The sequence below is a fragment of the Eupeodes corollae genome, chromosome 1 (genome assembly GCF_945859685.1).
Source record: "Eupeodes corollae chromosome 1, idEupCoro1.1, whole genome shotgun sequence".
In the NCBI taxonomy this organism is placed as follows: Eukaryota; Metazoa; Arthropoda; class Insecta; order Diptera; family Syrphidae; genus Eupeodes; species Eupeodes corollae.
The window spans coordinates 240,540,878-240,556,791 of NC_079147.1; the positions used below are offsets into that span (position 1 = coordinate 240,540,878).

General features: G+C 34.5%; 2 protein-coding genes across 3 annotated transcripts; both read left to right on the plus strand.

Moving 5' to 3' along the window:
* The first annotated feature begins 822 nt into the window (after positions 1 to 822).
* On the plus strand, positions 823 to 1,611 carry LOC129939162 (cytochrome b-c1 complex subunit 7). Its single transcript, XM_056047065.1, has 3 exons — positions 823 to 980; positions 1,102 to 1,149; positions 1,219 to 1,611. The coding sequence occupies exons 1-3, from the start codon at positions 941 to 943 to the stop codon at positions 1,464 to 1,466; spliced, it is 336 nt and encodes a 111-aa protein (XP_055903040.1). The 5' UTR covers positions 823 to 940; the 3' UTR covers positions 1,467 to 1,611.
* A 4,276-nt stretch (positions 1,612 to 5,887) lies between these two features.
* Positions 5,888 to 15,509, plus strand: LOC129939203 (AT-rich interactive domain-containing protein 4B). Of its 2 annotated transcripts, none has more exons than XM_056047125.1 (6): positions 5,888 to 6,100; positions 6,543 to 7,026; positions 11,784 to 11,939; positions 12,008 to 12,606; positions 12,736 to 14,677; positions 14,982 to 15,509. In XM_056047125.1, the coding sequence occupies exons 2-6, from the start codon at positions 6,714 to 6,716 to the stop codon at positions 15,056 to 15,058; spliced, it is 3,087 nt and encodes a 1,028-aa protein (XP_055903100.1). In that variant the 5' UTR covers positions 5,888 to 6,100; positions 6,543 to 6,713; the 3' UTR covers positions 15,059 to 15,509. The 2 variants fall into 2 exon arrangements, with proteins under 2 accessions (XP_055903100.1, XP_055903101.1); XM_056047126.1 differs by having other exon boundaries at positions 5,889 to 6,100; positions 12,008 to 12,588.
* The last annotated feature ends 405 nt before the right edge of the window (positions 15,510 to 15,914 follow it).

A 15,914-nucleotide genomic window follows, 5' to 3' on the forward strand; every position in this document is an offset into this window, starting at 1 on the left:
AAAGAGAATACTTGAGAAATCGAACACACCCTGAAGGCTTTAAAGCATATTGCACATGAGCTACGAACTACTAAATGCGAACATGGGCTATATTTCTATTCGCAGCCATCGACGAATTGAGTTACACTTGTCTTCATATTTTCCTCAACCATGATCTTTCACACAAAAACAAAACAAGAGTGGTATAATATTGTGGTTATATTGCACGCGAACAATTTATTCGTTGCAGTGTGGATGGTATGTGGAACGCAAATAGAGTTTGACAGTTCGTAGCAACCTCAGTGCAATTCGTTACTACCAAATTGTTTTTACAAAATTGTCTTATTTTAGAGAAAAAAATGCTAATTTTATTATCCTGACATTAGTTTCTTATACTTTAAATGTGTTTTTGTTTGAAATTGAAATTTGTAAAATCAGATTTGTTCGTCAATTCGTTCATTCGTTCATTCGTTGTTCGCTCTCATGTGCAAGGTCCTTAATTATGTTAGACCTAATATTTGCACCTCATGGTTTATTTTCACCTTATTTAATATATCAGCAACTTGTTTAGGATCAGTTTTGGAAGAACCTTTTGGTGACCAAACACAGCTAATATAATTGATTACAATTGTTAGGCAATATCCCGGATAGTTTTTAGATCCCTAAGAACAAACATATTCTCAAAAACCTAGAGGTAATTCGATATTTCAATATTTTTAAAACCTCCAATATGAACATTTTGTACATCTCTGCCCAAAAAAAGTTTTTTAGTACTAAAGTTACGGTTCTTTCTAAATTTAACAAAGGAAACAAACCCACAACAACTGACAACCACGAGCTGAAAAAAAGCTGAAAACTGAACTATTAAAACTGACACTGACAGTTCATTGACAGAGTTCTTTTTCAGCCTTTCCTGCATTTTCGTTTCGTAAAATATTTTTCGGAGCTTAATTTTGCAAAAATGTCTGGATATATCGCAAGAAAAGGACCTCTTGTATTCTGTAAGTTTTTCAAAAAAATATTTCCTACTTATTAAACATATTGATGAAAGAAAATCTTAAAATTATTTCAATTAATTGTTGAAGAAAAAAATTTATATTACATAACATTTTTGTGTTGCAGCAAACCTTGGCAAATGGGCATACAATCTGTCAGGATTCAACCAATATGGTACGCAGTAATATAATTATTAGTAATTTCAAGAAAAATCTTACCGAATTTTGCTGCCAACTCTTTTAGGTCTTCATCGAGATGATCTGTTATATGAGAACGAAGATGTTAAAGAAGCAATCAGACGTTTGCCTCGTCAAGTCTATGATGAGCGCAATTACCGCATCGTAAGAGCCTTGAACTTGTCGCTCACCAAAACCATTCTTCCAAAAGAACAATGGACCAAGTACGAAGAAGATACCAAATACTTGGAGCCATATTTGAAGGAAGTCATCAGGGAGCGAGAAGAACGCGAAGATTGGATTAAGAATCATTAAAAGAAAAAAACAATCCAATAGATAAATTAAATAAATAACAATCTTAATAAACTGCTTCTAAACTTAAACTGCTTAGATTATGCTTTCGCTATGTTGTACCAAAATCCTGTTGTTGTTTTCTAATAAAAAATGTTTTTTGAGGCTTAATATACCTACGATCAATTTATTGTGATACATAACCAGACCACTGGCAAAATATGAAATTCTACACAACCCATTATTTGAACTATTTTCTTAATATTCTTCAAAATGAAGCAACAAAATACTCGGAAAGAAATGCTTAAAAATGTAGGATCTGATATCAGGTGAAATGTATCCTTTGTATGAATGAAAAAAGATGTTCTTAGTAAAAGTGTAATTGAATGGGGTAAAAACAATTTCACCACAATTCGTCACATTACTTTCTGCCTTGCTTCAATACAAATTTAAATTTATTGATCTTCATTTTGAAAACGCACTACAATTTAGAAAAGTACAACTTACTTCGGTTTGTATTTGAGTTTTTTTTCCTGATAGGTCTAAATCCGCCTTGCTTTGAGTCAAAACAATTTGGTAAACACGGGATTTTTAAAGCTATTTAGGTACCCATCCGGAATTTTAAAAACTAGTTATCGTTTTTTTTACGGCAAAGCTCTGGATGCGATAGTTGACTTTTCAGTTAAACAATTTCACTATAATGGTATAAGAGAATACCGTAAGTTCTGTTTTGATTAAAACACCAAATTTCTCTTCTGGGGTTCCGACTCTTTGTTTTCGTCTTAATAAAACGTTAATCGTAATAAGGGCTATAAGTTTTTATATTATGAATTTTTTTGAATGATATGAATTGATATTTATTGATAATGATAATTATTGATATTCTCTTATAAGAATTTCAGTTACAAAAAAATATTTTCTAATTGGTTTCAAGAGTAATTTTTGTTTACAGTGGTACACATACATATGTGTAATATGTACATGTTTTTTCTCTTGCTAAATTGTCAAAACATAATGTTGGTTAAATTATGCAACTAGCTGGTTTTTTCAGTGTCATGAATTTCAAGTTCAGAACTTTACTTCCCAAACCTCTTCTTTAAGTTCATAGTACAAAAACTACTAAAAACATTATAGTCTACAAAACACTGCTCAGGCAAGCTACAAGTCCATCACAATTTGTATTGTAAGGAAATATTACTTATCTCTGTTCCAAATTGACAAGGAACCCTTTTATAGGCATCAAATGAAATAGCGCAAAAAATAAATTAATCATAGAGTAATAAAGGTCCGCTTTCAGTCGAATAAAAAACATTATCAACTGTCATTTTAACATAAGTAGACTTGACTTGATATTTATAGGCTTTTCACACCTAGTCCAAAACCCGGTTTTCGTGAAATAATAGGTTTTCGTCGAAAACCTACATCGAAAACTCAAGTTTTGCATACATTTTTGGTAAACCACAAGTTTTATATACGTAAAACCTATCGAAAACTAGTAGCAATTCAAAGTTGAAAAAAACTTTCGAAACATTCAGTGCTCAAATTAATGTAAACAAAACAGCTGATGGCTGCTCTCAAAACAAATATTTTATTTTGAAACAAATATGTTCGACGCTTTCGCTTATACTACCAAGAGAAAGACTTTTCGGTAACTCTGTTCAATTACAAGGGTTTTGTGGATATTTTGGATTAAATTTGTTGTGAATGAAGAAAAAAATGTTTTAAATAAAATTAATTTTTTTGTAACAGTTTTGTTTGTTGTTGATTCTATGATATATTCTTTAGACAATTAGCTTCTTCTTAGTGAATTGTGCGGACCAGTTGAAGTAAATAAAGAGGATAGCTGCAGCCAAACGAGCTTGTAATTCTTGTTGGTTCATGTCGTGAGCCCATTCCACCCGTCCCCAGAACTTCAGTTGAAACTCTTCTCCGAAACGAACTAGTGTTACGTTAAAATCAATTTGAATTGGTTACAATTAATTTTTTTTCACAAATAATTTGAGAAGAACAAAACTTCTTACTCACAATTTTTTTCAATACAACATTTGGCAGCCGGTGTTAAATAAATTCAAATGTTAAATGAAAACGTGTAAATGTTCGGTGTGAACGATTTTCGGGTTTTAGAAAAGTTTTTGCCGGAAACTCGGTTTTGGGTTTTGGTGAGTAAAGTGGAGATTTGTCTTGACTAACTTTCTATTAAATTTGTCTTAATTAGAAGGTCATTTTTTGGCAGCTGGACAATGAGATGCTAGATACTTCAAGTAAAAAAAAAGTTCAAAATGGTGTTCCTTCATGCGCCTTTGTTCAGGTTAGACTATACATTAATGTCCTAATATTAAGCCAAATCATTTTGTGTTGAAATTTTAGCTTTTAATATACTTTTTTATTTAACAGAAAACTTAATTAATTTCTTATTTATGATGGGGCTTTCCATTGGTAAACTAAATTGATTTATTTTTGATCTAGATCTTTGCCCAAACATCCCCTTTGTATATAAAAGCTATTATACTTTAATCTTGGGGTTTTATAAGGGCGGTACCTTGTGGCTACGGTGACATTAGCTGTTGTAGACTTTTTTAAAATTTTCTTATTCAACTTATATAGATTATATAAACAAAGATGTTCCCTGTTTTATCATTCTATGGGCGAAAATAAATTGATTTATTTTTGACTTACGATCAAATCATCAGATCTGGATTTTTCGGCAAACTTACGACACTTCGCACTAATACTAATACAATTCAAATCAACTGTCAGTTTAACTGATACAAGTTTTTTTTTTAATTTAGTTCGGTCGGAAAGAGGTAGCAGTTTTTTAAATAAATTAATAGATTCATCAACTTCATCTTCTTTTTTAAGTTTAAGTTAATTTTTTTTATTTAATAGGAATCCTCTAGATTTGTGCATTGGTTGTGTTCAATCTCAAATATATAGGTTTCCGGATACCTTTTTGCTGATCCAAAACAGGTACTAAAAAAATTTTGGTATAAGTGGCTATCTAAAAGAACAGATTATTCAACACAAGTTTAAATTTGAACTAACTTGAAAATTGATTCCAAATTTGTATTTTTGTTTGGAAAAAAAACAGAACTTCGCTGAATTTATAGGAAGGAGTATTTTGCGGAACACTCGATGAGGAAGTGGTTTCACACCGAATGTAAGAAGCTATCTCAATTTAGCTATCCAACTGGTTCAATAAGGTATCGACTGCTAGTCAATTGCTATTCCCAAAAAAAAGTCAACGCCTTTAAGGGGGCATTCCATTACCATTACCGCAGCACGAATTTCCTTCTGATTTTTTTTTACAGTTAGGTAGGGTCTCAAAAGAACTTGTTTTAAATATTAAGGCGAGGAAACACTTTTAAGTCATAGAAAACAAATATTTTCTTTTTCGGACTTATCTCTACTTTTTGTATTTCTTTATTTGAGCCTAAAAGAAGTTTTTTTTTTAATTGATAGTACGGCGCGCGTGCCAACAGCTAGGTAATGGGGCATGCTGCCCCCGCAACCGAGTGCTTGGGATCACTATAGGATTTGGGGTTTGTGCGAGTTTGGGTATGAATATGCAAAGTACTTTTTGCATTTGAGCACTAAAATCAAATAAATCCCCATAAAATAAAAATGAAGTATGGCAACACTGAACAAAAATCAGAGAATGTCAAAATCGTCCTTTAAAAAATAGATGACACCAATGTAAAGGTGTATACTACCAGTTCGTATCTAGTAAGTCAATGGGCATCTAAAAATTCGTCTAACCAGGATACCTATCTAACACGAGATTGAACGCAGTCATAGTGGTTAGGTGAGCATGGAGCTTAGAAAATTCCGCAAGTGCAGGCTCAACCTTATTCCATGTTCCAAAATTTCATAGGTCTGATTACAAACAAAATCGGTATTCAAAACAAACAGTCCTACATAAAATTGAATTCAAAACAGATAACAGAACAAATGAAAACGAAACGAACAAAAATAAAATATTCACAGAATTACCTTTCTATATTTTTCATTTCCTATTCGTGTTTATTGGAAAACAATTCAACTCACAGATTTGTATTTCCAGCAAAATAATTTATAATATATTTTTTATTTCTTTTATCTGATCTAAACGTCCGCTCTTGGTCCTCAAACTCTGTTTACAAATTTGTTTAATACCATTCGTTGAAAGCCAGACAAGGATAACTATATAAAATACAAAATTCAAAAAACAACAACAACCGAAACAATTATTTAGATTTAAAACAAAAAACAAAAACAGGTAAATGTACAACAGCTATATACAACAATTTCAAGTAAAACCCAAACAAACAACAGAGACAACTATAGCTAAAATTCAAATGGCGATAATGTTCCACTACCGCGCATTCGCAAAGAAAATCGTTCCATTTCCCATCCAAGTCCACCATCACCGAAATTTCCTGCTGTTTCTTTTTCTGAGAATGAGAGGAGACTGCTGCTCTGCTTTTGCTTGCTTGTGCGACGAGCTCTGTGTGAAAAGAAAGCCAAATTTTCGGCTGCTCCGCGAAGACAAGTTTTATATTTTTTTCCCTTCAAACTTATTCAATGAAAATTAATCAATTAAAACTATTTCAAATATAAATTAATTGTGTCTATCATGTGATTCATAAATTTGTTATGCTACAAAATTGAAAGTCTTGCAGGTAAACTCAAACAAAAGCCAACATTTAATTCGATCAATCGTTTCGTTTTGCAGTGGAGAGTGAAGAAGGAACAAAAACCAAAAACTTTTTCACCAGTATAAAATGTGTACCTACTCGAAATTAAAAGAAAAACCAATAAATCTATAGATGCGATTCCCTAGAAAAGAAAATCCCACAATAAGCACAAACTTTCGTTTTAAAATGTTTCAATTAATTTCACACAAAAGTGACAAAAATGGTGACCAGTTTTATGAGAGAAAAATTAACTTTGTAGAGGTTTTCCTCTAAAAGATGTCTACACCTTGAAACTTACAGGCCAGGCAAATAATAATAAAAAAAAAACAATACGAAAAAATCACAGTTTTTTTTTTAAATGGGGGAAATAAAATTAATTGCGCTTGCTTCCGTATTTAATTCTTGTTTCTTTGTTTGTCATTTGCAGTGTCTATCCTGTCCGCCGCCGAATGAGAATCACACATTTCATGAAAACTTAATGTTATCTTTTGACAAATAGAATTGTGCCCGAGTCCCCGAAGAAGATCTACTGACTGATCCAGATTGAGGAAAGGGAAGAAGCATCGCGAGAAAGATACAAACACAACCTTTGTCGATCATGGGCAAGAGAATAGCTCCTGAACAGCAAGCTGTCACAGCTGGTAGGAAACGCAAACGAGTTTGCAATGACTTTCAGCAGCAGGATACTACTAAAAGTGAACAGGTGAAGTGGGCGGGGGATTCGTCTTCATCGCCTAAATCGTCGCCGCCGCAGACGCCGACAGAGACTAAGAATAAACAGCTTGCTGTTTTAAATGCTTCGTTCGATGATAACTCTCCCCAGCCAGTTTATCATTTGAGGCAAAGTATGGTCAGTGGAATTGTGCTTGAGGATTTAACCGCAAAGAAATGGAGGCTCGGTAAACCCATAGGTAGGTAATTTATTGGTTTACACATAACACAAAAAAAATGTTTGTTTGTTTGTTTGTTTTGATGTTCAAGTGTCTAGTGATACAAAGTTCAAGTATTACACCTTGTTATATGATATTGATTTTTATTTTATTTTTGGCTCGACAGTAGGCATTGTGCATCACATCAAAGCTAAAAAGGTTTTTGAGATATTTCTGTTGGACAATTAAATAATGTTAAAAGCCTAGTTCATCATTAAGGGCTTGATATTATGTAAAAAGCTTACGCGTCACGGTGTCACTGGACCCACAACCCACATAAAGTTAAAATAGCATTATTGTGTTAAAAAAAAAAACTTGTTGGCAACTTCATACCAAATTATTGTAATTTTTGTAGGTAGAAGTGTAAAACAGATTAAAACTTGCAACAAAACTTTTTTTCGAAGCTCATTTTACTTAAATTCTTTTTGAAAATATGATATATTGGGCAGGTTCAAATGACTTAAGTGACTTGAAAGTAAGGCAAGTTTCTAGTAGTTACCAAAAATTGCTTTCTAATTAAGGCAACTTTACTGGAAAGTTAGCCAAGAAAAATTTCTCTTACTATGAAGTCAAGTCTCCTTATGTTAAAATAGCTATTGGTTATGATTTAATAAAGAAATTCTGGAAGCTATTTAAAAAAATAAAATCCTTAATATCCTTATAGAAACAAATTGTATTCAGAATGAAAGAAGAAGATTACTATTATGCTAAAAAATATGTAAAAAAAAATAAATTGGGTGGCGCAACAGCCCGTTGAGAACTAGGGTCTAGTGACTTACAACCCTCAACCATTCCTGTGTTCGAGTAATGTTGTCAGTATTCAGGTTCTATTGGCACATTTGAATTCTTTGCGTCTTGAAGCCCAAAGTCATTTACAAGTCTTTCAATGTATTGCTTTTGCATTAAACTGAAGTTTGATCGACTATCTCTAGAGACTACCTAAGTAATGACGAATTTCTCCCAAATTGTTGATTTCAACAATTTGTTTGTGAGCAACTCTTTTACATTCTTTATAAGAGATTCATCTGTACTTGCCACTATAATGTCATCTAAATCAATCCCTCATCTTCGACAAACAAGACCTTCTACAATTTCAAATCCAGCCGGTTGTCTCATGTAATTTTTTTTCCTTCTGTTCTAAAAGTTGTCTGTCTTACCACCGGCGCAAAAGTTTGATCATAGTCAAGTCCGTATTTTTGGAACTACCAATTCCCAAGTTTTATTTTTATGAAGAACTTGAAACTCTTCTTCCATAACTTTTTTTGCACTGTTGGCTGCAGTTGCATGTTATAGATTCTTCAATGAAACAAATTGGAAATGCTTTTGTTCTTATGTTAAATCAATTCTGAAATTCTGAAATCTTATTATTGCAGAGAGTTTTAAATGCATTTGTATAACAATAAATATTTTGCCTCAAGCTGACGGCTAAGCCAATGCCTTTTTATCCGGAATATGAAACTCATACGTGTAATAATAATTGTATCTCAATAAAAGAATTACTTCCCCACTTACAGTGGTGGCCAAAACAATAAGAGCGAATAAATAAATTGTCTTGACTTTAGAAATGTTTTTGTAATAACCTTTAACACTTTTTTTTTTTTAAGAAATTTACAAGTCATTTTTGTATTAGCTAAAAAAAATCGAGAGTCACTGAAAATCTTGACGAAACTTATTTTTCTGCAGACAAAATATTAAGAGTGAAATATAACTTTGGAATATTTCTGGGACATTATTGTCTGATTCTGCTATTTAAATGAATCTATGGAAATGTTGTTTCTCTAGGAGTTTTTAATTTCACAACGATATTTTGTCCTCAATCGCAAATCACCCTGGGAATAAATTAAATTCAAACAAAAATTCAAATTCAATGACAACTTAATTTCTCTAAAAATATTTTCCCCAACTCAGCAAATAAAACTTGGGAAACTTTTGAACAGCATCTATGTTCCCAATTTTCGAGAGATGTGCGTGTTGTGGCTCGATTATTTAATTACCGGAATAAAATACAAAAAAAAGGCTAAACAAGAGAATGTATAAAGAAAGCTTCAGTTAATCGCACTTTGTTGTACTTTAACAGCAAACCTAAAATGTTTAACATTGGGTTATTGGGATTAGATACGAGCTTTCATACGGAATACAAAAGTAGTTTGGCAGATTTTTTTTCCCAGTTGTTGAATTTATTGCAACTCTAGAGTGGTGGTGTTGTCAAAAATGCGATAGGCCAAGATATCAGAAAAATCCCCACATTACAAAAATAAAGTGCCAAAAATCCCACTTTCAGTTTTTCCTCCGCATGACACTCGCAGTAATTTTACAGTAAAAAACAGAAAATCCCTTAAAAAAGTTGGTAAAAAGTCGGAAATTACAGATCTGTAAGCCTGTCAAACTTCTCTATAATTAAAATATTAATTATCTTTCGAGTCGTTCAATACAAGTTGTATTGGATAGATTCAAACCTAAAAACCACAAAATGCATGTTGGTGTGCCCCAGGGCTCTGTTCTATCTCCAACACTCTTTCTCATTTTTATTAATGATCTTCTGTCTGCAACTTTAACTAATCGAAAACATTCTTTAGCTGACGATAGAGCTCTAAGCTTTTCATTTTCGGACTGCAACGACATAATATGATGAGCTCATTAATTTCCGACATAAACAGCATTGTACAATGGGGATTAAAAAACCGCGTGGAATTTAATGCTTCGAAAACGCAATGCTGTCTTGTATCGTTAAAGCGAGACATACCCCCTTGCCATCATCCATAGATGGCACTTGCATCGAGGAGACTGAACATCTCGATATGTGTATCACCAACCATCTTTTGTGGAACGATCACATACGCGATGTCGCCAAAACTGCCGGAATGTGTTCGGGTTTTATAAGGCGATGCAAGAAGTTTACCACCACCCCCTCCCCCCAGATCTGGCTTTCGTCTTCATGATTTATGTATATACGTCCAAAGCTTGAGTATAACTCCCATAACTGGGCTGGTGCTCCTGCAACTTACTTAAGCCTCTTGGACAGTATTAAACGTAGAGAATTTAGATTTACGTCGCTCGAACATAGTCGACATTTTTCTTATCTCAGACTCTTTTACCGTTATTTTAACGGTTTACGGTCTAGAGAAATAGTCAATTGCATTCCTCCTCTTAAACAGTTCACAATGCTAATCAATATACCCTCGAGCCTAACCTTGGTCGTACTGTCAAGTACAGATATTCGTTCTTTAGCCACTCTACGCGAATGTGGAATGCCTTGCCACACTCTGTCTTTCCCAGCCATTGCAATATTCAGGAATTCAAAACCAATGTGCACCGACACCTCCTTTCAACCCCTCTCTCCCTTTCCTAGTAAACAAATCACAAGATACCATCAATTAATTGTAGACAATAACGTTAGCCAATAATAATGCTCATTTAATTTCAAAAAAAAAACTTAAAACAAATGCTGGCATACCAACCGCTATGTGTAAGCTTTTGCTAAAACACGACTTTTATAAAGAGAATTTAACTACATATCTGGTCACAAAAAAAATTCTAGCCTACCCTAGATTAAAGCGCTCAAGATGCTTGATGTCTCTAAGCAGCTCGTATATAATCTCGATAATTGGTGTCATAATTGGACACTGGCTAATAGGAAAGCAAGGCGCTCGGCTAGGCGTATTCTTAAATGACTAATTCACGTTTCATAAGGATCTCCAATTGGTTTCATTGAGCTCAGAAGAAGGCCTTAAGATTCCTGTGGTATCACAATGGGTCAACGACTGGCCCAAGTGTGTCCTACTCAATCCCTTACAGCCACTTCAACCTACCTTCTTAGCTTACTGACTTCAACCGAGCAGGTGAGGTGTCAACTTGCAACTGGTGTAAAATAGCACCAACATATCCTATTAGTGGTCATGATGGTTAATGCTATGGACTGTCAGGTTTGATCCCCGCCTGTGCCACCTGATTGGAAAATACTCCCAGAGTAACTCTTGTTATGAAAAGTGCTTTTTCAAATTCTTTTGCGTTAGGTAAAAGAGTTTTAAGTCAAAAATTGCATTTTACGTTTTTGACTTGTTGTAACGACATTTGTTTGTGTCTTTCGTAGAATATTAACAACTTGAGTCTTGGACGACTGCTTAATATCGTATTTATTTCATTTTTAGACTTTTAAACTGAAAAAATCATAATTGTTTTCAGATTAACGTCTAAAGTTCATTGAGTCTGTGTGAAAAGTTTCTGACTTAAGTCCTTTTGGCCTTACGTCAAAAAATTAGTCGCTCGGATTCGGCATATAAACTGCAATTACTCGCACACAGGAATGGTTGCAAGTCTCTACGGACTGTTGCGCCACGTTATTTTTTTATATCCTATCAGATAATTGCAAAACATTTTTAAGGCTTCACAAGACATAGTCAAGAAGATTTTACAAGCGATACTTAGCACAGGTGGAAGTGAATCAAACAGCGAACGTTATCTATCGTCGCCTTTGAGTAGACCAGGAAATTGGTTAAAGATCTTCGCCGTTCTCGACAAAGACTTTTTTGGCTTTGTGCGCTTGACTTCTCGGAGTTATTCTTTTTAAAATCTTAATAACCTAAATCTTGGAAAGTTTGTTTATAATTTGTACTTAAATCATAAGAAGCTTCGTTATACATTCAAATTTCGAATTACATTAGTGTTAGCTTAATATCTCCTAGACGTATTTCGGAATTTGTGATCTTAACTTTATAACCGTTTTCTTTTTTTCTTTATAGGAAAAGGCAACTTTGGAGAAATATTTTTAGCATCAGATAATGTGTCGGTGCCCGTTACAAGCGAAAATGCTGAGTATGTTGTCAAAATTGAGCCACATTCGAATGGGCCCTTGTTCGTAGAAATTCATTGTCTCCTGAATACGGCAAAGAAAAATGGTAATTCAAAATATTAACAGATTTTTCTTTAAATATATTCATATATATATTTTTGTTTAAACTTTAAGACGAAAATCCACTGCCACCTGGAATGCCAGAATATATAGCATCTGGATCTCACTACTTTGGAGAAAACCGCTATCGATTCCTTGTGATTAAACGTTTCGATCGTGATTTGCATTCGTTGATTAAGAATCGACGAATAACCCAAAAGTCGGTATTAACTTTAGCCCTGCAAATCCTAGATGTACTGCAGCATTTACACGATAAGGGATATTGCCACAACGATATCAAAGCACAAAACTTGATGATATCGAAATGCACTTACCGCAAGAGTCACTTGATTTATGGAAGAATAAACATGGATGAAGAAAATGACAAAAAAGGCAAAGTAAATGTGAAAAATTACAGCGGTAGTGAATATAGTGACAACGATAGTGGTAATAGCTCCGATGATGAAGATTTTGATGAAGTTAAAAAGGAAGAAGATGAAGATGATGAGGATGATGACGATGAGGACGAGGATGAGGACAATGAGGAGGATGATGAAGATGATGATGAGGAAAGCAAAGATTCAGATATGTATAAGACACCAGTTAACAAAAAGAACCGCATTAAACCTACTATCCAATATAGTGGATCGAATCCTGTAAGTTCGAAATTTCCGGTAATTCTATGTGGCACACTTTGGTGAAACCACTCTTCTATATCTTTCTCTCTCTCTATCTCTTATCTCCCAGTGCCCAGTGAAATAGTAAATAATAACATTTTTTTGTCTTATTTGTTGCTAATCTAGGTTCGTTCATGCAGACGTGACAAAAGAAACTCAATCTATGACGAAATGGTAAAATCACATTATCTGCGGCCAGCCAAGCGAATCTGTTATTCTGAGTTCTTCAACGAAGACAATTCCAAAGATGACACTGATGTAGAAAAAACAACAGTTCGTCGACAAGTGCGAAATTCTGCCCGAAAATCAGGATTGTCGTCAAAGAATAAGAGCTACATTTTGATTTCGAGTGATGAGGAAAACGAGGATGACGACGACAAGAGTGCAGCCGACGACGATGAGCTCATAACAGAGGAACGCGTGTGTCTCATTGATTTTGGTCTAGCATCGAAATTTATGGACAATGGTGTCCATCGACCATTTGTAATGGATCAACGTCGAGCACACGATGGAACCTTGGAATTTACATCGCGCGACGCCCACATGGGCGCTCATTCGCGACGCAGCGATCTCGAATGTCTAGGTTACAATTTGGTGTATTGGTCACAAGGCTATCTGCCATGGCGGGATGCAGCTGCCCAGCATCAGAACGAAAAGGTGCACTGGGTCAAGGAGTATCTGATGAAGGATGTCAAGGAAATGCTGAAGCACGTCTATGGCAAACAAGTTCCTAAATATTTGGGCGAGTATTTGGAATATATAGGCCAATTAGCATACCACGAAAGACCAGATTACGACAAATGCCGTCGTATTTTCCTGCGAGAATATGTCTCTTTGGGCTACAAAGCCAATGACATACATTTAAGTACGGAAGAGATGCTCAAGACATCAGTTAAGGTCAAAGAGGAAATCGAAAACAATAATGTTATCGAAACGAAGAACATAAAGAGTATTATGAAGAATTTGAACGTGATCATGCCATTCCATGAAAGTACTCTATCCAATCGAGTATCACCTAAGAATCTGCGTTCGAAATCTGCCAAGAAAAAGTCCTCAAGGAAGAAGTTCTCGTGGACGGAAATTCTCTCCCAGGATCCCGATCAAATAGCCAGAGATCGTGCTGAGAAGGAGTTCGACCGCGATCCAATTATCGAGACCCCATTAATCCGCTATGAAGGCAAACCAACCTACGCCATTCTTGAGATACAAAACCGACTGAAATTCAAAGATCGCATTGCCGCATTCGCCGCCGATGGGGATCATTCTGATGTTGAAGAGCCACCCGTTACACATAATAAACCCTATTCGATGAAGAAGCGTAATACATTACCTGTCATAAGTGAATTGGCACCAACGCGAAATAGTGTAAATTGTAACGGAAGTAGTAACAATAAGGCTGTTGGTGGTGGTGCAGGAGCGCCGCCACCGCCGCCGCCGTCCTCTAGGTCCACCCGAACAAAAGCTGGTCTAAAGACGTCAAACACAACACCATTGGTAGCAAATACAACTAGTACAAAGCGTGCAACTGAATCCAACTCGAACGCAACGCACCTAACAACTAAAAACACACCCATATTAACCGATAACAAGAAACAGCGTCGTACTAGGCGTTGCCTCATAAAGACTGGAAGCACTGGCGACTTCACAACAACCGATGAATCGTCGTGCAGTAGCATTAATTCAAACAGCATCTCCATAAGTACTAATCATCAAAATGCAGTCGTTAAGATAAAGGACATAGACAAATCAGGATTGACCAAACTCAAGAGCAGCCGAAGAAGAAAGGTGGTCAATCGCAGCGATCGTTGTTCCAGCACTGACCGCAGTTCGAATAATTCTTCCAATGTAAATAGCGACGATGACACCAGCAATTTCAGTGATCATGTGACTCTATTCAGTCCCAAGAAGAAACCTCGAGCAACAAAAAAGCAACACAACAATAAAATGCTTCACTCTGCGAAAAATTCTTCGTCTTCTTCGCCAACATTATTAGAAAATAACGAAGACGTTGTTGGGGCGAAGAGACGAAAGCGTAGTATACCCAAAAAACGAAAGAGTTCTACTAAAGGTGAGTTAATAATTGCTAGGTAAATTATTTCTGTTGTTGTGGTTTGAAAAACAAAACAAAGAGAAATTGAATGTATGTATTATTTTGTTGTTTTTGTTAAGAATTTGTTTTAATTTTTAGTTTTTGACAAATATAAATTCGATTCGATTAGAGGTCCTTAGGGCAAGCAATGTATTATTGAATGAATCGCACTTAAGATTAAAAATACTACAGTCTAAATGTGAATAATTTATAAAAAAAAAAAAAAAAAAAAAACAAACAAACAAAAATTACACACACAAATATTTTGCTCGCTTGCTTGCAGACGACTGCTCCTTGGGCGAGGGCGAGTTAGACGAAAGAGATTTGCGAACATTCAAGAAACGAGCTTGCCGGGGATGAAATTGAATTCAAACATCCACATAAATATTTCTATTATAAATTGTAGTTTGCTTGTAATGAGAGAAAAGAGAAAGAAAAAAAAAAAACACTTAAAAACTTAACTGTTTCTACGTACTAGTGATAATTAAAATATTAAATAATAAATATATTTAGAAGAACATAAAAAAAACACTAAATAACACAACATATGTGTATTATGTGTACAAATTCATTCATTGGTAAATTTATTATATTTTATCCTGTTAGGTATTACATTTATTATATACATAAAATAAAATAAATACAAAAATTACTCCTTTGAAATCGGTCTATCCAAATTTTAAATTACCGAAGGAACACTTGAGGAAACCTATTAAAATTATTATTGTAGCGTTAAGATATAAAATATTATCAAAATGATACACAACATGAATTAAAAAGAAAATAATTCTAAACAGTAAAAAAAAAACAACTGGATTTGTTTTATTGAAGCTGTTGCTTTGGTTGGTATGAAAGGGATTTGAAATTAAAGGGATTTGGTCTGTGAGAGAGAACCCACAACTTAAAACTAAAATTTGGTTCAATTAAAAGGGAGGGGGTAAAGTGACTAGGATGTATTTGTTTTCAGATTTCAACATTAAAGTCAAGTCAATGAAGCTTTTGTCAGTTTTCAAAGTGAAGGGTATTCATATCTCCTTGAGTGCGCTTCCAATATAACAAATAATATTAATCTCATCGCGTCGACTTGAATTCTGTGCACTCTTTTCGATTGTATTGATTATATTTGTTATGTTCAATTCATTCGCACGTATGCATTGCAAGAGCGTTTTGAGGTATCCGGATACCAGGCGACCTCCACATTAGCTAGCCTTATCTG